Raw genomic sequence first — 21,574 nt, forward strand, 5'->3', positions numbered from 1 at the left:
TTATAAATAAAAAAAATTAAAAAAGAATCAGTGGTGGGATCACTGAAAACATACCTCGAGTGACAATACTAAAGTAGAAGATTGTGTAGTCAAAATAATAAATTCTTCCTATATACATGTCAAATTGTAGGTTCTCTACTATTTTTAGCTTTTGTTGATTTAGTATATGTTGTCTAGTTAGTTCTTTTAGCTAAATAATTGATTGATCAATGATTATTTTACTTTTTCTATAGATGTTAGGCTGTCTACATGGTTCTTTTTGATGGACAAGTACAGTATAAAAAGGAGTTTTACATTTTAATCCATTAGAGTTAAACATTTTTTCTTTTCAACCATGTGGCACAACTGTACAGTAGAACCTTTGTCAATTAACTTTGGGGCACTGGACTCATTTTATAACATATCAGATCATCACGTAGATGCTAAGAAATACAGTTCTTTAAAGTCTACTGTGGAGACATGCAACATAACAGAAGTAACAGAATTTGTTTTTGTGATTTTTGTCTTTAATCCCACTCTTCAGTACTTTGTCTTTTCAATCTTTCTGTTGGCCTATATATTGCTTCTGAGTGGGAACATTTTAATCATGTTGACCATCAGAGCAGATTATCGTCTTCATAATCCAATGTACTTCTTCCTTGGTAAGCTCTCTTTCATTGATCTCTGCTATTCGAGTGTAACTGTACCCAAGATGTTGATTGATTTTTTTTTTAAAAGAAAAACTATTACATTCAATGGCTGCATCACTCAACTGTACTTCTTCCACTTCTTCGCCTGTGTAGAATGTTTTCTTTTCACAGCTATGGCATATGATCGTTATGTAGCTATATGCAAACCCTTGCAATATTCCACCATAATGAGTAAACAGCTTTGTCTATGGATGGTGGCAGCAATTTGGGCTATTGGTTTTGTTCATTCGAACATCCAGACAACACTAACAATGGGTTTGCCATTTTGTGGCCCAAATGAAATTAACAGTTTTTTTTGTGATGTCCCACCATTAATCAGGCTTGCATGCACTGATACAACCATGATTGATGCTATGATAGTGGCCAATAGTGGGATCGTATCACTAGGTTGCTTTCTGACTGTCTTAATATCCTATATTGGCATTGCTAAGGCTATCTTTAAAATACGAACAGTGGAAGGACGACGGAAGGCCTTTTCAACCTGTGCTGCTCATCTTACAGTGGTAACTTTTTTTTTTGGACCTTGTGTTTTTATTTATATGAGACCCTCCAAAACCTTTCAAGCTGATGAGGTGGTTACGGTGTTCTACACAGTCATAGCACCAATGCTGAACCCAGTCATTTATACCTTGCGAAATAAGGAGATGAAAACAGCTATAAAAAAACGTTTGGGTAGAAGAACCAAATAATTTATTAGTGACAGATATGACATCTTAAATAATTTCTTAAAACATACAAGCACATCCCAAAGTAAAGTAAACATACTATACTGTATAGAAATAAACATACTATATAATTCCTTAAAAATTGTGTAACCATATACTTAAATGTCTAATAAAAAATGGAGACTGAATTACTAATTACTGACATGGAATGTGGTTTGATGTACAAGATGAAACATTTATGACTATCTGGACTTACTGGGATAATTTCACCACCTTAGTATACAGTATAGTAAGTGATAAAAGCTTGTCCTATAGGGTTTCCCATCTTCAAATTTTCTCACCCCATTTATTTTCTTTATGTAAAAATAATAAAAATAGTTAAGGATGAAAAATTCAAGATAACAAACCCATTTAAGCTACTTGGGATGAAAAAGTATATAGTTTCAATATTTTCAAAATTACATAGAATATATTAAAATTTGTTATAGACTGATATTTTATTTAATTTGCATATCATTTCAGTGTAGGTTTAATGGCAATGCATGTATTTAATTGGATTTAAAGTACTAATTATTTGCACCATGTTGAATTTTATTTTATTTTTTAATTAAAAAGTAAGGTTCCAATACATCATCTGCATTTTATTACAAGTCACTTTTCTTTTTTGCCTTGTGGAATACATTTTTTTGCACCAAGTTCCTCATAATGGTGTACTCGGTTAATGAATCGTGGACAGTCAAGAATCATCTTTATTATTTTTTACTGCAAAAAGTTACACATTTTTGCTAAATGTTTCTGGTGTACATAAAATCACTATGTGGGAAAATGTACATTTGCAACAAATTTTGCAACTTTCTTCAACTTGCAAATGAGCAATCAAGCTAAAACATTTGGAAACTCTCAACTCCATTCACAATGGTAAAAATAAAAAACAGGCAAAAACATTTAAAATAAACTTTAAAATTAAGAAAAAGGTACAAATAAAAATTCCCATATCCTGTAATCTAGTATCCTCATAGAGTAAACTTTACAATCCGCTCACCATCCTGGTAACTCTTCTCTTAACTTGCTCCAGTTTTTCAATGTATTTTTTAAAGTGTGGGGCTGAGAACTGGACACAGTATTCCAGATAAGACCTGACCAAGGAGTCAGATTTTCAATTGGATTAAGGTCTGACTTTCACTAGGCCACTTAAAAACATACACGTTTCCCCTTAAACCACTCAAGTGTTGCTTTAGCAGTATGCTTTGGGTAATTGTCTTGTTGGAAGGTGAACCTCCATCCCAGTCTCAAATAACTGACAGACTGAACAAGTTTTGTTCAAGAATATCTCTGTATTTCGCACCATCCACTTTCTCCTTGACTTGGACCATTTTCTATGTGCATGCTGCCAAAAAACATCCCCACAGTATTATGCTGCCACCACCATGTTTCAATGTGGGGATGGTGTTCTTAGGGTGATCAGCTGTGTTGGTTTGGCACCAGACATAGCGTTTACCTTGTTTACTAAAAAATATAATTTTCTCACAGCACCTTTCTCCATACATGTCTTTGGGCAGACTTAAAATGAGTCTTACAATTTTTTGTGCAAGTAAAGGGTTTTTTCAGCCCACCCTATGGAACGTATGTGTCATGGTTGTAGACAGAGTTCCTTCCTTGTCCTCTCAGGGTATATTTTGCATGGCCTCGTTTTGGTTTAGGGAGGGTTATATTTACCCGCCTTAGTCTGGGGATCCTTCTCAGTGATACATCTGTCTTGGCTGTGTGTCTGACCCCCTGTTGTGCTTGCATACTGTTTAGTCTGGTTGCTTTCTTATGTATGACCCAGACTGTTTCTCATTCTGTGCTTTGCCTTGTGACTCTGTGCTTGTTGTCTGTTTCTGGTTCTGACCTTTGGCTTGGTACTCTAACTTCTCACCTGTCTGCCCCGTTTTTACTGCATCACTATCTTCGCCTTCCCGACCTTTTTGCTACGTCCTCATCACGCTTAGCATCTCACCCTTTGGCACTTTATCTACCTCCCGGCTTGACTTCGGCACGTTCAGACTACTCTCCGGCTTCACCGGTCACCGCCGCTACTCAGCGTCTGTCTCTGCCTCCGGCCACTCCCCCGGTGGTCACGTGTCTCAGGTCCTTGCTCCGGCAGGTAACCTTACCGCAGCACTCCTCACACATACTCTGTCCTTCTGTAACATGTTCACAGATTCCTACTGTAAGTCTGCAACAGGGGTCATGATATTATCACTGACCAGAACATTTAAACAAGATTTTGCACCTTTTTTTCCTTTGGTCATGGATCCACTGCATGCTCTCTCTGAGCAAGTGAATAGCCTCACTCAAATGATGCAAAATATATCTGTGGAGCAGAAAACCTTGCCTCAGTCGCATCAACAGGTTCAGAGAGAGGTTGCTGACGCTGTGCAGGGTTCTTTTCCTTCTGGGGCTGAGGGTGAGGGTACCACAGATGTTTACTTAATCTCCCCTGAACCACCTGTTAAATTGCCTGACACCTTTTCTGGGGATAAAAAATTATTCAGGGTGTTCAAAGAAGGGTGCAAATTGTTTTTCTCTCTGCGTCCGCGCGCCTCTGGGAATGAAAGTCAGAGGGTGGGAATTATAATTTCTTTATTGAGAGGGGCTCCACAGACTTGGGCTTTTTCTCTCTCTCCCTCCACTCCAGAACATATGTCTGTGGATTTGATTTTTGAGGCTCTTGGGCATATCTGTGATGAGCCTAATAGAGTGCATCTGGCTGAAGATATAGTGATGAGTGTGACACAGGGGAAGCACTCAGCTGAGTGGTTTTGTTCTGAGTTCAGACACTGGGCGGCCTAGATATCCTGGAATGATGTTGCATTAAGAGGGCTGTTCCGCAGAGGCTTGCCAAGCCATTTGCAAGATGCTTTGGCCTTGCATCCTCCCCCGGATTCACTGGAGGACGCCATGACCCATGCTGTCCGAATGGACAAGTGATGAGCTAGCCCTAAAATGCTCGGGTGCTCGTTACTTGGGTCGAGCAAATTGAAATACTCGGGTACTCGGACAGAACAACGAGCCTAATGTAAGTCTATGGAAGACCAGAGGAGTTTTACTGTGATCCCACTCAGGAGTCCTTTTAAGGTCTAAAAATGATGGAAACACTGCTCAAATGGCATGGGAACTTCATGTCAACTGCCCCTGGAAGTATTTCTCACTCCTAGATCACAGCTCTAAACAATGTTGTCAGAGTTTCACGCCCATTTTACAGGTGCACCAAAAAGCCTACAAAAACGAAACCAAAATTGATTTTGCTGGGAAATATGTTAAGGAACATCCTTTCCAGGGTAATCTCTTTTATCTAAGGCAAGATATTTAACCCAAAACCAAAATGCTCCTCCACCACTTGGGCTATGTTCACACACAGAGTTTTTGAGTCGTTGTGCAACTTTTGCATTGCTTTCAACCAATACAAATGCATTCAGTGGGAAATGTCATTGTAACATTTAACAACCCTAGCTGGCCATGTGGTGTGTGACACATAAGCAGACACATCTTGTTTCATTTATGAAGGAGGGACTGTTAAAGTCACAGAGCCTATTTTTACAGGGGCATCAGGCAGCATTAATCTTCTTAAAGGTCCATTATTTAACATTGAGTCTCCTATGCTGTTATTGCCTATGCTGTGAGTGGATGAGCTGCTTAGAATTATGATGTACCCCAAAACCCCTTTCACGAGAGGTATAGGAGGGCTTCCAGAAAAAATGTTGCATTGAATGCAAGGCCTGGTCTGCCCCCAAAGTTACGTGCACTCCAATAAGCTTTGGAGCTATGTACTGGAAGGGCACAAGAAAATCCACTTCACATTATTCATTTTGTCCTCCCATACTCTTTTCTTATGCATTGACTGAAAGGCTTGCCCTGCACCAATTCATATGCACCCCAATAAGCCTTTGAACCCAGGTACTGGATGGGCATGGGAAAATCCACTTCACATTATTCATTTTGTACTCCCATTCTGTTTTCTTATGCATTGACTGCAAGGGCTGCCTTGACCCACATTTGCATACACCCCAATCCCCCCTTGGAAGAAACATGGAGGAGGGTTTCATAAAAAAGTCCCATTACAAAGGAGCGGGTCTCCTAGACTTATAATGACTATATAATAATTATGATCTTTATATAGCGCTAACATATTCCGCAGCGCTTTAGGCTGTGTTCACACACAGTGGGTTTTTTTTGCGTTTTTCCCACGGATTTACCAAAAAATCCAATCAAAAAAAGCCTAAAAGAAGCTTCCCATTCATTTTAATGCATTTTGCACTTTTTGTGCATATTGATGCGTTTTTTACCGCGAAAAAAAAATGCTTTGCGGTAAAAAACGCAGCGTGCTCATTAATTTCGCGGTAAATTCCGCATTTCTGGCTATTTTCTATGTGTCTGGGGACGCTCCGGAAAAAATCGCAGCAAAAAACGCGCTTTTTCTGGGAAGGAGTCCGTTTTTTTATGCAGAAATTTTCTCCATAGTGTGCACATAGCCTTACAGTTTGCACACATCATCATCGCTGTCCCCGATGGGGCTCACAATCTAAATTCCCTATCAGTATGTCTTTGGAATGTGGGAGGAAACAGGAGTACTCAGAGGAAACCCACACAAACACGGGGAGAGAATACATACTCATTGCAGATGTTGTCCTTATTGGCATTCGACCTCAGGACTCCAGCGCTGCAAGGCTGCAATGCTATCCACTGAGCCACCATATACAAAGTGTATGGGTCGGCAAACATTTTCTCCTGTGGGGTACACCTCAAACTTTTTCATAACATGTATTTTACACCCAGCATAACCACCCACCCTTGTTAAGAAATCGACACTGGCTGTAGCAACAAGGAACACATTAACCCTGGTGATCTATTGGCAGCGGATGATAAGACGTGGAGGAAGGCCTGTTATGAAAAATATGCCCAATTTAAAGGAACGTGTCACCTAGACTTGTAATGCCCATACACTAAGTGTATGGGCTCGCAAACATTTTCCCCTATGGGGTACATCTCAAACTTTTTCATACCATGTATTTTACACCCAGCATAACCACTCATCCTTGTTAAGAAATCGACACTGGCTGGAGCAGCACGGGACACATTAACCCAGGTGATCTAGTGGCGACGGATGATGAGACATGGAGGAAGGCCTCATATAAAAATATGCCCAATTTAAAGGAGCGGGTCTCCTAGACTTGTAATGCCCATACACTAAGTGTATGGGCTGGCAAACATTTTTCCCTATGGGGTACACTTGAGTCTTTTTCATAACAAGTATTTTACGCCCATCATAACCACCCACCCTTGTTAAGCAATCAACACTGGCTGTAGCAGCATGGAAAACGCTAACGCTGGTGATCTAGTGGCGACGGATCATGAGACGTGGAGGAAGGCTTCATTAAAACTATGCCCAATTTAACGGAGCGGGTCTCCTAGACTTGTAATGCCCATACACTAAGTGTATGGGCTGGCAAACATTTTCCCCTGTGGGGTACAAGTCAACCTTTTCCATAACAAGTATTTTACTCCCAGCAAAACCAACTACCCTTGTTAGGAATTCGACACTGGCTGAAGCAGCAAGGAACACGTTAACCCAGGTGATCTTGTGGAGGCGGATGATTACACGTGGAGGAAGGCCTGATTAAAATTATGCCCAATTTAAAGGAGGGGGTCTTCTAGAGTTGGAATGCCCATACACTAAGTGTATGGGCTGGAAAACATTTCCCCCTGGGGGTAGATATGAACATAGTGTGTAAATGTTACTTTTTAGGGGCATCATAAACACCTTGCAAAACTGTAGCGTGGTTTCCTATCCAGTTGCTGCTGGGAAGGTGCAGATTTTTAGTGAAAATGTGGCGGACAAATCGTTGCATGAAGTAACCAGGAAAAGGGGCATGGTGATGACAGGAATGAGAAAGTACATGATTAATAATAGCAGTGGCTATGGGAGGTAGATCCAGGCTACACCCTACAATGATTTGTCATTTAGCCACCATCAATTATCCAAATCTTTTGCATGCTCGGCAGAAGATCGGTGTAACAGATGCACGTGAGACTCGGCCTAAGAAATGCCTGTCCAAAATGTGTTGCCAAACACGCACTTGTCTGTATAAAGGGCAAAGTGCAACATGTTCGTGAGATGCTGAATTAGAGAAAGCATATCATTGTTGGAGGAAAACCAAACAAACTGATGCATGCTTGTGACACATTAAGTTTAAAAAGGAATGCACCGTCCATAACTATAAACACACCCGTAGCACAAGCTTCTTCATATTCACCCATACATATTGCCAATAATATCCAAATGTCCCAGTCAAAAATTATTTGTCCTAGTGTAACGAACACTGTTAAAGGAATGCCACTAAGCGTACATAACCACGACCCTTGGAAACACCAGATTTCCTCTTGACAAGATATGGACGATGATGGTATTGATGACGACTTTGAAATTTACCACATCCACACCAAGAAGATGAAGATCACAGCTGCAAAACATGTGCTAAAAAGGCCATTAATGTCTTGAAAATCATTACCTCTAGGGCAAAGTTTCCCTCTTAGTAAAGTGGTACCAAATGATGCATATACAGCTCTCATGTCTATTCAGCGTGAGATGCTTGAAAGATGATGTATTCTGTTTTGTCCGTGTCCACTTTTTGAAAGCGAGCAGAAAAGAAGGATGATTAGGCGGGAAGATGTCTGATTTTGGTCAGTAAGGAGGTGATGTCAGGTACAGATAGGTAGTGTCACGGTCATGTGTGTCTGGACACAGCGAGTACCACAAGGTGAACCCATATGACACACGTGACCCTGGATACACCGCCTCCAGTGGGGCAAATTTAAATAATAAGACGTGCAGCTGGATACACCGCCTCCAACTGGCGAATTTAGGTATTACACGTATTTATACAATAGTCTGGAAACCCCGCCTCCAGTAAGGCGAATTTAAATAATAAAGGGAAAACCTGGGTAAACATTAACAACGGAGGGCCCTGCGATAGGGAAAAGGGACGTGGAGACCTCCTGTACTTCCCTGAGCCAGTGTCTCTGCAATCCTAACTTTCCCTATGCTGGTTCCGCACCGGGCGATGCACACGTACCTCAAACCCTGCCTCGCCCTGCACCTAAACCCTCGCTAGGGAATTGGTCGGTGCGGAAACTAATCCCACCACTGCACTAAACACACACAAGGGAAAATGACAATACAGGGGGAACAGCACTTAGCTTTGCTCTGTTGCGTACACTCCTAGCAACAGAGCCCACCACCTGCGTGCATCTTCTCCTCCAACTGGATCCATCACCATAACCAGATCTATCACCCTAGTGCAGCCTTGGAGCACAGTCCACCACCAGTTGCAGCTGCCCAGTAAACAGAGTCCCAAAGATGAGTCCAGCTTCTGCCAAAAAGTCCAGCATGCTCGAGTCCAACTTTTCTGCCACTAAGTCCAGCATGCTTGAGCCCAGTTTTCAGCAACCAAGTCCAGCATGCTGAGTGCAACTTTCACCATAGTCGCCACTCCACCAAGCCATGCAAGCACTTCCTGCTGACACCATAAACTGCGACTCCACCACACCATGCCAGCCCTTCATGCAGACCACATCGTTGGACTTCACCAATCCATGCCAGCACTCCCTGCAGACTCCATAGCTGCCACTCGTCCACTCTGGCTGGGCTGCCCAGGACTCTTGTTCAGCTCCATCTTTCACCCAGGCTTCCTTGTGAAAGACTAACTATCACCAATAGTGATCAAACACACCTGACACTCTTTTATAGAGCATCACACCTGATTTATAATTACGAGAACATTAACCCCTTTCTGCCATGAGACATACTATCCCTTCCATGTGCCCTGGGACTTAATTCCCAGGGACGGGATAGTACGTCATAGCGATCAGCGGCGCCCACGTGGTGAGCGCCGCTGATCGCGGCTGGGTGTCAGCTGATTATCACAGCTGACACCCTGCACAATGTGTCACGGGCGGTCACGGACCGCCCCCAACACTTTAACCCCTTGTACATCGCGATCAAACACAATCGCGGTGTACCGGGGGTTAAAGGGAAGCATCGGCAGGGAGGGGGCTCCCTCCGTGCTTCCCTGAGCCCCCCCACGGCAGCGCAATGTGCAGCGCTGCTGCGGGGGGCTCTTTCCCTACAGGCCCCCGGATCCAAGATGGCGACGGGGACCTTCAGGGGCCTGTAGGGAGCTGACTTCCTCACTACCTGCAAAGCACAGCGATCAGCGATCTGTCACAGGACAGTGATGTCCCACCTGGGACAATATAATAAAGTTAAAAAAAAGTGTAAAAATAATTTTAAAAAAATCGCTAAATAAATTAGTAAAAAAAAAAAATATTCCCCAATATATTCATTTTTTGAAAATAAAAAAAACAAAAACAATAAAAGTACACATAATTGGTGTTGCCGCGTCCGTAACTACCCGCCCTATAAAACTGTCCCATTAGTTAACCCCTTTAGAGAACCCCTTAAAAAATAAAAATAAAAAACAAAGCAGAAAATAAAGATTTATTATCATACCGCCGAACAAAAAGTGCAATAACGCGCGATCAAAAAGATGCATATAAATACCATGGTACCGCTGAAAATGTCAGCTTGTCCTGCAAAAAACGAGCTGCCACACAGCATCATCTGCAAAAAAATAAAAAAGTTATCACTCGCCGAATAAAGCGATGCAAAAATAATTATTTTTTATATAAAATAGTTTTCATTGCATAAAACCAACAAAACATAAAAAAACGACCTAAATGAGGTATGGCTGTAACCGCACTGACCCGAAGAATAAAACCGCTTTATCAATTTTACCGCACGCAGAACGGTGTAAACAAAAGAAATTCATGAAACACTGGTTTTTGTTCATTCTGCCTCCCAAAAATCGGAATAAAAAGCGATCAAAAAAGTCACGTGCCCGAAAATGGTACAATTAAAAACGTCAACTCGTCCCGCAAAGAATAAGACCTCACATGACTCGGTGGGTCAAAATACAGGAAAATTATAGCTCTCAATATGTGGTGATGCAAAAACTATTTTTACAATAAAAAGCGTCTTTTAGCGTGTGACAGCTGCCTAGCATAAAAACCGCCATAAATAGTAAATCAAACCCCCCGTTATCACCCCCTTAGTTAGGGAAAAATAATAAAACTAAAAGAAAATGTATTTATTTCCATTTTCTCATTAGGGTTAGGGCTAGGGTTAGGGCTAGGGTTAGGGCTAGGGTTAGGGTTAGGGCTAGGGTTAGGGCTAGGGCTAGAGTTAGGGCTAGGGCTAGGGCTGAGAATAGGGTTAGGGGTGTGTTGGGGTTAGGGTTGGAGTTAGAATTGGGGGTTTCCACTGTTTGGGCACATCAGGTGCTCTCCAACTGCAACATGGCGTCTGATCTCAATTCCAGCCAATTCTGCGTTGAAAAAGTCAAATGGTGCTCCTTCCCTTCCGAGCTCTACCATGCGCCCAAAAAGTGTTTTACCCCCACATATAGGGTATCAACCTACTCAGGACAAATTGCAAAACAACTTTTGGGGTCTAATTTCTCCTGTTACCCTTAGGAAAATAAAAAATTGGTTCAAAAATATCATTTTTGTGGAAAAAAATGATTTTTTTATTTTCACGCCCAGGCGTTATAAACTTCTGTGAAGCACTTGGGGGTTCAAAGTGCTCACCACACATCTACAGTAGATAAGTTCCGTGGGGGGTCTAGTTTCCAGAATGGGGTCACTTGTGGGGAGTTTCAATAGTTTAGGTACATCAGAGGCTCTTCAAACGCACATGACACCCGCAGACCATTCCATCAAAGTCTGCATTCCAAAACGTCACTACTTCCATTCCGAGCCCCGACGTGTGCCCATACAGTAGTTTTCTCCCACATATGAGGTATCAGCGTACTCAGGACAAATTGGACAACAACTTTTGGGGTCCAATTTCTACTGTTACCCTTGGGAAAATAAAAAAATTGGAGACTAATTGATCAAGTTTGTGGAAAAAATACGATTTTTTTATTTTCATGCCCGGGCATTATAAACTTCTGTGAAGCCCTTGGGGGTTCAAAGTGCTCACCACACATCTAGATAAGTTCCTTAGGGGGTCTAGTTTCCAAAATGGGGTCACTTGTGGGGGTTTCCACTGTTTAGGTACATTAGGGGCTCTCCAAAGGCAACATGACACCTGCAGACCATTCCATCAAAGTCTGCATTCCAAAACGTCACTACTTCCCTTCCGAGCCCCGATGTGTGCCCATACAGTAGTTTTCTCCCACATATGGGGTGTCAGCGTACTCAGGACAAATTGGACAACAACTTTTGGGGTCCAATTTCTCCTGTTACTCTTGGGAAAATAAAAAAATGGGGACTAAAAGATCATGTTTGTTGAAAAAATACGATATTTATATTTTCACGCCCAGGCGTTATAAACTTCTGTGAAGCACTGGGGGGTTCAAAGTGCTCACCACACATCTAGATAAGTTCTGTGGGGGGGTCTAGTTTCCAAAATAGGGTCACTTGTGGGGGGTTTCCGCTGTTTAGGTACATCAGGGGCTCTCCAAAAGCAACATGACACCCGCAGACCATTCCATCAAAGTCTGCATTCCAAAAAGTCACTACTTCCCCTCCGAGCCCCGACGTGTGCCCATACAGTAGTTTTCTCCCACATATGAGGTATCAGCGTACTCAGGACAAATTGGACAACAACTTTTGAGGTCCAATTTTTTCTTGTACCCTTGGGAAATTTAAAAAAATGGTGACTAAAAGGTCATGTTTGTGGAAAAAATATGATTTTTTTATTTTCACGCCCGGGCGTTATAAACTTCTGTGAAGCACTGGTGGGTTCAAAGTGCTCACCACACATCTAGATAAGTTCCTTGAGGGGTCTAGTTTCCAAAATGGTGTCATTTGTGGGGGGTTTCTACCGTTTTGGTACATCAGTGGCTTTCCAAACGCGACATGGTGTCCGATCTCAATTCCAGCCAAAAACGTCAAATGGCGCTGCTTCCCTTCCAAGCTCTGCCATGCGCCCAAATAGTGGTTTACCCGCACATATAGGGTATCAGTGCACTCAGGACAAATTGCACAATAACTTTTAGGGTCCTGTTATCCTTGGAAAAATAAGAATTGAGGGTGTAAAGATCATTTTTTTGGAAAAAATATGATTTTTTAATTGTACGGCTGTATGTTATAAACTTCTGTGAAACCCTTGTGGGTTCAAAGTTCTCACCACACATCTAGATAAGTTCCTTGGGGGGGGTCTAGTTTCCAAAATGGTGTCATTTGTGGGGGGTTTCCACTGTTTTGGTACATCAGTGGTTTTCCAATCGCGACATGGTGTCCGATCTCAATTCCAGCCAAAAACGTCAAATGGCGCTTCTTCCCTTCTGAGCTCTGCCATACGCCCAAATAGTCATTTACACCCACATATGGGGTATCAGCGTACTCAGGACAAATTGCACAATAACTTTTAGGGTCCTGTTACCCTTGGGAAAATAAAAATTGGGAAAATAAAAAGTTTCAGATTATTTTTGTGGAAAAAATATGATTTTTTAATTGTACCACTGTACGTTATAAACTTCTGTGAAGCCCTTGTGGGTTCAATGTTCTCACCACATATCTAGATAAGTTCCTTGGGGGGTGTAGTTTCCAAAATGGGGTCACTTGTGGGGGGTTTCCACTGTTTAGGTACATCAGGGGCTCTCTAAAGGCGACATGGCGTCCGATCTGAATTCCAGCCAATTTTGCATTGAAAAAGTCAAACGGCGCTTCTTCCCTTCTGAGGTCTGCCATGTGCCGAAACAGTGGTTCCCCCCCATATATCAGGTATCAGCGTACTCAGGACAAATTGCACAATAATTATTGCAGTCCAATTTCTCCTGTTACCCTTGGTAAAATAAAAAAAATTGAACCTGAAGTATTTTTTCTGTGAAAAAAAGTTAAATCTTCATTTTTTTTTAAATATTTAAAAAATTCCTGTGATGCACCTAAAGGGTTACTAAACTTCTTAAATGTGGTTTTGAGCACCTTAAGGGGTGCAGTTTTTAGAATGGTGACACTTTTGGGTATTTTCTATCATATAGACCCCGCAAAGTGGCTTCAAATGTGATGTGGTCCGTAAAAATAAAATGGTGTTGCAAAAATGAGAAATCGCTGGTCAATTTTTAACCTTTATAACTTCCTAACAAAAAAAAATTTTGGTTCCAAAATTGTGCTGATGTAAAGTAAACATGTGGGAAATGTTACTTATCAAGTTTGCCGTATCTCTGTGATTTAAGGGCATAAAAATTCAAAGTTGGAAAATTTTCAAAATTTTCACCAAATTTCCATTTTTTTCACAAATAAATGCAAGTTATATGAATGAAATTTTACCACTAACATGAAGTACAATATGTCACGAGAAAACAGTGTCAGAATCACCGGGATCCATGGAAGCGTTTCAGAGTTATTACCTCATAAAGGGACAGTGGTCAGAATTGTAAAAATTGGCCCGGTCATGAACGTGAAAACCACCCTTGGGGCTTAAGGGGTTAAACCAAAGAAATTAAAGTGTAATACCACGCACCACCACCGGGGCAACTTAGAACGACACCACGTGTAATAATTCTAATGGCCACCGGGGGCAATCAACCCACTTTGGCACCAAGCCAAAGGAAAAAAAGTTCACTTTGTCCATTTACTTGTCAGATCCACCTTGGATCATGACAGGTACATCTGCATGTCATCGGCGTAGTGATGATATTGCAAACCGTGCCATTACAGCAGCTGTCCCAGGCTGAAGATGTAGATTGAGAAGAGTAGGGGTCCTAGAACAGAGCCTTGAGGAACACCAAAAGGTGTCGAAGTGAGCAGGTGGTATGGGAGAGGAAGACAATGAATGTCGCCCTAACAGTTGCTGTTTTTTAAAGACTCTGCCGATAACCCCAAAAAGGCCATTTTCACCACCGGCCATGCCCGTATCAGCAGGGGTAGCAAAACTACCAGCCTTACCACCACCAGCATGATCAGGCACATGGCACCAAAGCCCCTGACTTTGTTGGTTGAACACCAGGCTCCATGAACAGTGTCTGTGGGTGATACCACTGCTTCTTCCGCTGTTGTGCGTGCAAGCCAATCCACTGTCCATGGAGCATGCAAAGATGCCTCCTGCCCTGCATCTGTAGTTGCACACAAACTCAGCAAACGCATTAACAATCACGTCCACGACCTTGTTCCAACGCAGCGTTCAGTTGTCCATACCCCATTTCTTGGAACGCAAGCGGAAATACGCAGCCAATGCCACAGTACTACTTTAACACATTTGTAGTCAGCTTGCGCTCAAAATGTTGCAAATTAGGCTCATGGGAGGCGGAAGCTTTCTGCAACCTGATGGCGGTGACCATAACAGAATACTCGGTCCACACCCACTACTATTTCTCCCAGTCTGCTGTAACAACATTACACAAGCAAGCACGTGTACCACAACATTACCGGGGCCCTCAATACTGTTACAGGGAAAGTGCACCTAACCACAGATATGTGGACAAGTGCTTGTGGGCAGGGAGGGTACATCTGGCTGATGGCACACTGGGTTAGCATTGAATAAGTCATGAGCCAGTCGGACATTGGGAGATGATATCACAGAGTTATGGAGGAGACAGGTTCTGGAAGGGTGCGCATGTCATAGTTAGGGCTTTGGACAGTAGCATATGCCCAATGGGAAGGGCATGGCATAGAAGAGAGACTGGAGAATATCAGAGAGACAGTTGAATTACTCTGGCAGCAGAGTTTAGGATAGATTTGAGTGGTGCAAGAGTGGTAGAGGGGAGGCCAGAGAGTAGAAGGTTGCAGTAGTCAAGGCGGGAGGTCATGAGGGTGTGCACAAACATTTTAGAAGTTTCTTGGAATGTAGAGATCCATGAAATCTGTTTGAATTGTAGTGGGCCAGAGGAGGCAATGGCTGGGATATGTAGCTTGAAAGAGAGGGCAGAGTTGAGAATCACCCCAAGGCAACGAACATGCAGGACTATTTGTCACGGTGTGCTGTCTCGGCATTACACAGTCACATGTCACACAACATTACCCGTCCCCTCCACAATGCTGTTACTTGGAAAGTCCACCTAACCACAAACACGTGGACAAGTGCTGGTGGTCAGGGACGGTATATCTCACTGAGGGCACACTGGGTTAACATAGTGGAAGCCAGGACTCACTCCAACCTTGGTATGGTGCACATTCTCCCAACCCCAAGTATTGCGGGCCCTACGGCAATCTGGGTTGCCCCCACAGTCTACAGCTCCTGCACCTCCTCCTCCTCCTCTTGCTTTGCCTCTTCTCTTCAACCTCTATCTCCAAAAGTAGCACATCAGTAAAACACTGGAAGCACTGCAGCACTGCCTCATCAAAGCAGCAACAGGCTGTGCTGAAGCTAATATACTTAGGTGACAAACCGCACAATGATGAAGAGTTGTGGACAGCTCTGGAAAAGAAGGCAGATCTGTGGCTGACACTGCTGAACCAACAGTCAGGCATGGCTGTGTGTGACAATGGCTGGAACCTGGTGCCTGGTCTGTGGTGAGACGACCTCACACATGTGCCATGCCTAGCTAATGTGCTTAACCTCATTGTTCAAAATTTTCTGAAAAGCGACACGGAGCTGCCAGATCTGCTAGGAAAAGTCCAATGCTTTGCGGACCCATTTTAGAAAGTCAGCTACAGCTGCATCCACCCTTGCCGTGCTTCAGCAGCGCTTGCAGCTTCTGGCTCACCGACTGGTGTCTGATGTCCCCAGGTGCTGGAACTCTACACTGCAGATGTTGTTAAGGATTTGTGAGTAGAAAAGGGCATTTGGTGACTAGACTACCAACATCAACAAGGTTGTCGTTATTCAGTTCTGACTTCACACATAAGATCTCAGGAGTGGACATGGTTGTCAGACATATGTACCATCCTCCAAAACTTGGAGGAATCCTCCAAGATGGTGAGCGCCAATGACGTGATAATTAACGTCTCCATCCTGCTTCGGTGTGTGTATGAATATTTATAGCTATTTATGTAGCGCAAACATATTTACTGTTTAACAGTTTCAAACACAACAGTCCTAAGTAACAACGATACCAATAATACAATAATTAAACCAAAATAAAACAACCCTGCTCATGATAGCTTACAATCTACACTAAATAACAATGATAACAATAATTAATTACCAAATAAAAACAATCCTGCTCGTGACAACTTACAATCTACAATGAGGTGCGGGAGATAAAAACTACAGGGGTGTATTTACAATAATGTACTTAGTATTTACAATGATGTATTTGCAATTATATTACTGAAGTTAGTCGAAAGTCGTGAAGGCCTGAGGACAAGGAGGAGGAGGAGGAGAGCATTGTCAGTTGTCCTCTTGGTGAGGACAAGGAAGTATTGACATTTAGCAGTCTTGCACGCATGGCTGAGTTTATGTTACACTGCTTTTCCGGTTACCCTCATGTTCTCTAAATTTTGGGTGATAGGCAATACTGATTGGTGACACTTCTAGATCCATGCTACAAGGAGAACTTTACATCTCTTATTCCAGAGGCAGACAGGTGTACTAAAATGTTGGAGGACCAGAGGGCTCTTCTTGCGGAATTATTAAAAAAATTCCCATATGAAAACGCAGCGGTCACAGTTTGTTGGCCAAGCAAGGAGTACAGGTGAGAGACACACAACTCCAATCCAGCAGCGACAGTGGAACACTGGCAAATTTCGGGGAGAGTTTTCTCAGACCCTCCCATCGCCCTGGCCCCGAGGCGTGGGGGACTCTCAAAAGGATTGAAAAGATTGTGAAAATGCTGAGGGAGTAACTTGCTGACCGTACCAACGTCCTCTGTCATTCCTCTATGCCTTATAATTATTGGTTATCCACGCTGAACACATGGCATGAACTGGCTCTTTCTACTGCCCACGTGTGCTGTACTCACGGTCAAGGAGCACACGGCGCATAGCTCTCTGGTGGACTCTGGGCACACGGCACCTCGCTAAGTGGCAGTACCGCTTTTAGTGGCAGGAGCCAACGGGAACAGTCCTTTGCAGTGCCAGTGCTCTAAGGATGGAGCACGCTGCTCAGCCTCCTATGCGCTGCTTTTCCATGCCAAAAATCTATGCTGTCGTGCCCGCTTTGTATTCAGCTGGCCCCCTGCCTGTAGGTCACTAAGTTTGTCTGTCTGCTGCAGTTCGCCACAGCATCGGCGCTTTGGGTGCGTAGTGCACTGCCCCACCTTGATGCTCCAATGCTTACAGCTGGGGACTCACCCATGCTTTGTGTTTTTTTCCCTTATTTTCTGGCCAGGTGCCCTGTTTGAACACGCCTCCTCTTCCTGGGGAATGGGGCCTGTCTGTTCTCCTATTCCTTTCCCCGGGAAACAGGGGACGCACCCTTGACATTTCCGGACCCGGCGCAGCACAGGTACCCGCAGCCCGGTCATCCTGAATCCGTACATATCTGACCAATCAGTTCTTTAATGCAAGCATCATAGAAGGCATGTGTCAGGATCCTGACAGCGCCGGCATGCAGCCTCCGCTTAGCAGGGACTCACCAGTGCTATTTGGGTCCAGGGGACAGTAACAGCTGGAAAGTACAGACGCACAGGACCTTCACGCTGGGTGTCCTGGGGCGGATGAGACGATCCAGCGGTTGGAGGAGGTATGGCGGGAGGTCCAGAGTAAAGATGAAGATATGGATGAACTCTTTATGCATCAAATGGCCAAGTTCTCCAAAAAATATGACATAGTTGTCATGGGAGATTTCAACTATCCAGACATTTGTTGGGAATCTCTCTCAGGCAAAACTAACGGGTCAAGGAAATTCTTATCCTCTCTTGCTGACAACTTTATCTTCCAAAAGGTAGGGGAGAAAACAAGGGGAACTGCTACCTTGGATCTAATCCTTATAAACAGGGAGGAAATGGTTGAGGAGGTAAAAGTGGCTGGGACCCTAGGAGGTAGAGACCATGCTATTTTAGAATTTTGGATAACTAGAGGAGGAAGACCTGTGAAGACTCAGACGTCAAGGTTAGATTTCAGAAAGGCAGATTTTAAGGGATTCAGAAAGAGAATTGGAGGGATCCAATGGCTGGATATCCTTAAAGACAAATACGAACAGTGGAAGGACGGCGGAAGGCCTTTTCAACCTGTGCTGCTCATCTTACAGTGGTAACTTTTTTTTTTGGACCTTGTGTTTTTATTTATATGAGACCCTCCAAAACCTTTCAAGCTGATGAGGTGGTTACTAGAGTTGAGCGAAACGGGTCAAAAAAATTCAAAAGTCGCCGACTTTTGGCAAAGTCGGGTTTCATGAAACGAAACCCGACCCTAGGATGAGGTCGGCCACGAGGTCGGCGACTTACGCGCCAAAGTCGCGTTTCAAAAGTTTGTTTTGCGCTCTTTTTCAGCCAATCAGGATCCACGGACACTGTGGGCAACGTGATGACATAGGCACGGGTCACCACCATCTTTTAGAATGGCATGCAAGTGATTGGCTTGCTTTGGTGGGCGTCACAGGGGGTATAAAAGGGCGTGCACGCCGACCGCCATCTTACTTCTGCCGATCTTAGTATAGGGAGAGGTTGCTGCTGATTCTGTAGGGAGAGCGTTAGGCAGGGAAGAAGACAAAAAAACTGCTTCTGCTGCTAGCGATTTGGCCTGCACAACACACCAGTCACTGTGTGTGCAGTGCAAGGGGAGGCTATATAGTGGTGTATCAGTGGTGTTGGTTGTTGGGCTGCCTTCTAAGGCTTCCTGACATTCCTGCATTGCTGTTTACCCACTGCTCCGCAAACTGCTTTTTTAAAAGCAATCCCAATTTTTTTTTTTGTCCTGCAGAGAAGAAAAAAAAACTGCTTCTGCTGCTAGCAATTTGGCCTGCACAACACACCAGTCACTGTGTGTGCAGTGCAAGGGGAGGCTATATAGTGGTGTATCAGTGGTGTTGGTTGTTGGGCTGCCTTCTAAGGCTTCCTGACATTCCTGCATTGCTGTTTACCCACTGCTCCGCAAACTGCATTTTTAAAAGCAATCCAATCTCCCTTATCCTCTAGTCACTTTTGTCACAGCTGTGCCATCGAGCCTGTCACATAGCGCTCAGATATTCATTGGGCCTCACACAATCCAAAAGTGTCCAGTGTCCAAAAGTGTGTGCAGAGATTCAAAATCTCCCTTATCCTCTAGTCACTTTGGTCACAGCTGTGCCATCGAGCCTGTCACATAGCGCTCAGATATCAGTGGGCCTCACACAATCCAAAAGTGTCCATCCAGTGTCCAAAAGTGTGTGCAGAGATTCAAAATCTCCCTTATCCTCTAGTCACTTTGGTCACAGCTGTGCCATCGAGCCTGTCACATAGCGCTCAGATATCAGTGGGCCTCACACAATCCAAAAGTGTCCATCCAGTGTCCAAAAGTGTGTGCAGAGATTCAAAATCTCCCTTATCCTCTAGTCACTTTGGTCACAGCTGTGCCATCGAGCCTGTCACATAGCGCTCAGATATCAGTGGGCCTCACACAATCCAAAAGTGTCCATCCAGTGTCCAAAAGTGTTTGCAGAGATTCAAAATCTCCCTTATCCTCTAGTCACTTTGGTCACAGCTGTGCCATCGAGCCTGTCACATAGCACTCAGATATCAGTGGGCCTCACACAATCCAAAAGTGTCCAGTGTCCAAAAGTGTGTGCAGAGATTCAAAATCTCCCTTATCCTCTAGTCACTTTGGTCACAGCTGTGCCATCGAGCCTGTCACATAGCGCTCAGATATCAGTGGGCCTCACACAATCCAAAAGTGTCCATCCAGTGTCCAAAAGTGTGTGCAGAGATTCAAAATCTCCCTTATCCTCTAGTCACTTTGGTCACAGCTGTGCCATCGAGCCTGTCACATAGCGCATAGATATCAGTGGGCCTCACACAATCCAAAAGTGTCCATCCAGTGTCCAAAAGTGTGTGCAGAGATTCAAAATCTCCCTTATCCTCTAGTCACTTTGGTCACAGCTGTGCCATCGAGCCTGTCACATAGCGCTCAGATATCAGTGGGCCTCACACAATCCAAAAGTGTCCATCCAGTGTCCAAAAGTGTGTGCAGAGATTCAAAATCTCCCTTATCCTCTAGTCACTTTGGTCACAGCTGTGCCATCGAGCCTGTCACATAGCGCTCAGATATCAGTGGGCCTCACACAATCCAAAAGTGTCCATCCAGTGTCCAAAAGTGTGTGCAGAGATTCAAAATCTCCCTTATCCTCTAGTCACTTTGGTCACAGCTGTGCCATCGAGCCTGTCACATAGCGCTCAGATATCAGTGGGCCTCACACAATCCAAAAGTGTCTATCCAGTGTCCAAAAGTGTGTGCAGAGATTCAAAATCTCCCTTATCCTCTAGTCATTTTGGTCACAGCTGTGCCATCGAGCCTGTCACATAGCGCTCAGATATCAGTGGGCCTCACACAATCCAAAAGTGTCCATCCAGTGTCCAAAAGTGTTTGCAGAGATTCAAAATCTCCCTTATCCTCTAGTCACTTTGGTCACAGCTATGCCATCGAGCCTGTCACATAGCGCTCAGATATCAGTGGGCCTCACACAATCCAAAAGTGTCCAGTGTCCAAAAGTGTGTGCAGAGATTCAAAATCTCCCTTATCCTCTAGTCACTTTGGTCACAGCTGTGCCATCGAGCCTGTCACATAGCGCTCAGATATCAGTGGGCCTCACACAATCCAAAAGTGTCCATCCAGTGTCCAAAAGTGTGTGCAGAGATTCAAAATCTCCCTTATCCTCTAGTCACTTTGGTCACAGCTGTGCCATCGAGCCTGTCACATAGCGCTCTGATATCAGTGGGCCTCACACAATCCAAAAGTGTCCAGTGTCCAAAAGTGTGTGCAGAGATTCAAAATCTCCCTTATCCTCTAGTCACTTTGGTCACAGCTGTGCCATCGAGCCTGTCACATAGAGCTCAGATATCAGTGGGCCACACAATCCAAAAGTGTCCAGTGTCCAAAAGTGTGTGCAGAGATTCAAAATCTCCCTTATCCTCTAGTCACTTTGGTCACAGCTGTGCCATCGAGCCTGTCACATAGCGCTCAGATATCAGTGGGCCTCACACAATCCAAAAGTGTCCAGTGTCCACAAGTGTCTGCAGAAATTCAAAATCTCCCCTGTCCTATAGACACCTCGTACCTTGTTTTACATTACTATATAGTTTGTTGGATTTTGTCTACATT

General features: G+C 43.8%; 1 protein-coding gene across 1 annotated transcript; it reads left to right on the forward strand.

Annotated features, from left to right (window-relative positions):
* Positions 1 to 334: 334 nt before the first annotated feature.
* LOC141089248 (olfactory receptor 4E2-like) lies at positions 335 to 1,378 on the forward strand. Its single transcript, XM_073575556.1, has one exon. The coding sequence runs from the start codon at positions 335 to 337 to the stop codon at positions 1,376 to 1,378; it is 1,044 nt and encodes a 347-aa protein (XP_073431657.1).
* Positions 1,379 to 21,574: the final 20,196 nt, after the last annotated feature.

Source organism: Dendrobates tinctorius, unplaced genomic scaffold, assembly GCF_039654945.1.
Source record: "Dendrobates tinctorius isolate UK_male_01 unplaced genomic scaffold, ASM3965494v1 ptg000044l, whole genome shotgun sequence".
Lineage (NCBI taxonomy): Eukaryota > Metazoa > Chordata > Amphibia > Anura > Dendrobatidae > Dendrobates > Dendrobates tinctorius.

Bases quoted from the DNA above. Each gene is read 5' to 3' on its own strand.
- LOC141089248 (XM_073575556.1), top strand. From the start codon at position 335: ATGTGGCACAACTGTACAGTAGAACCTTTGTCAATTAACTTTGGGGCA.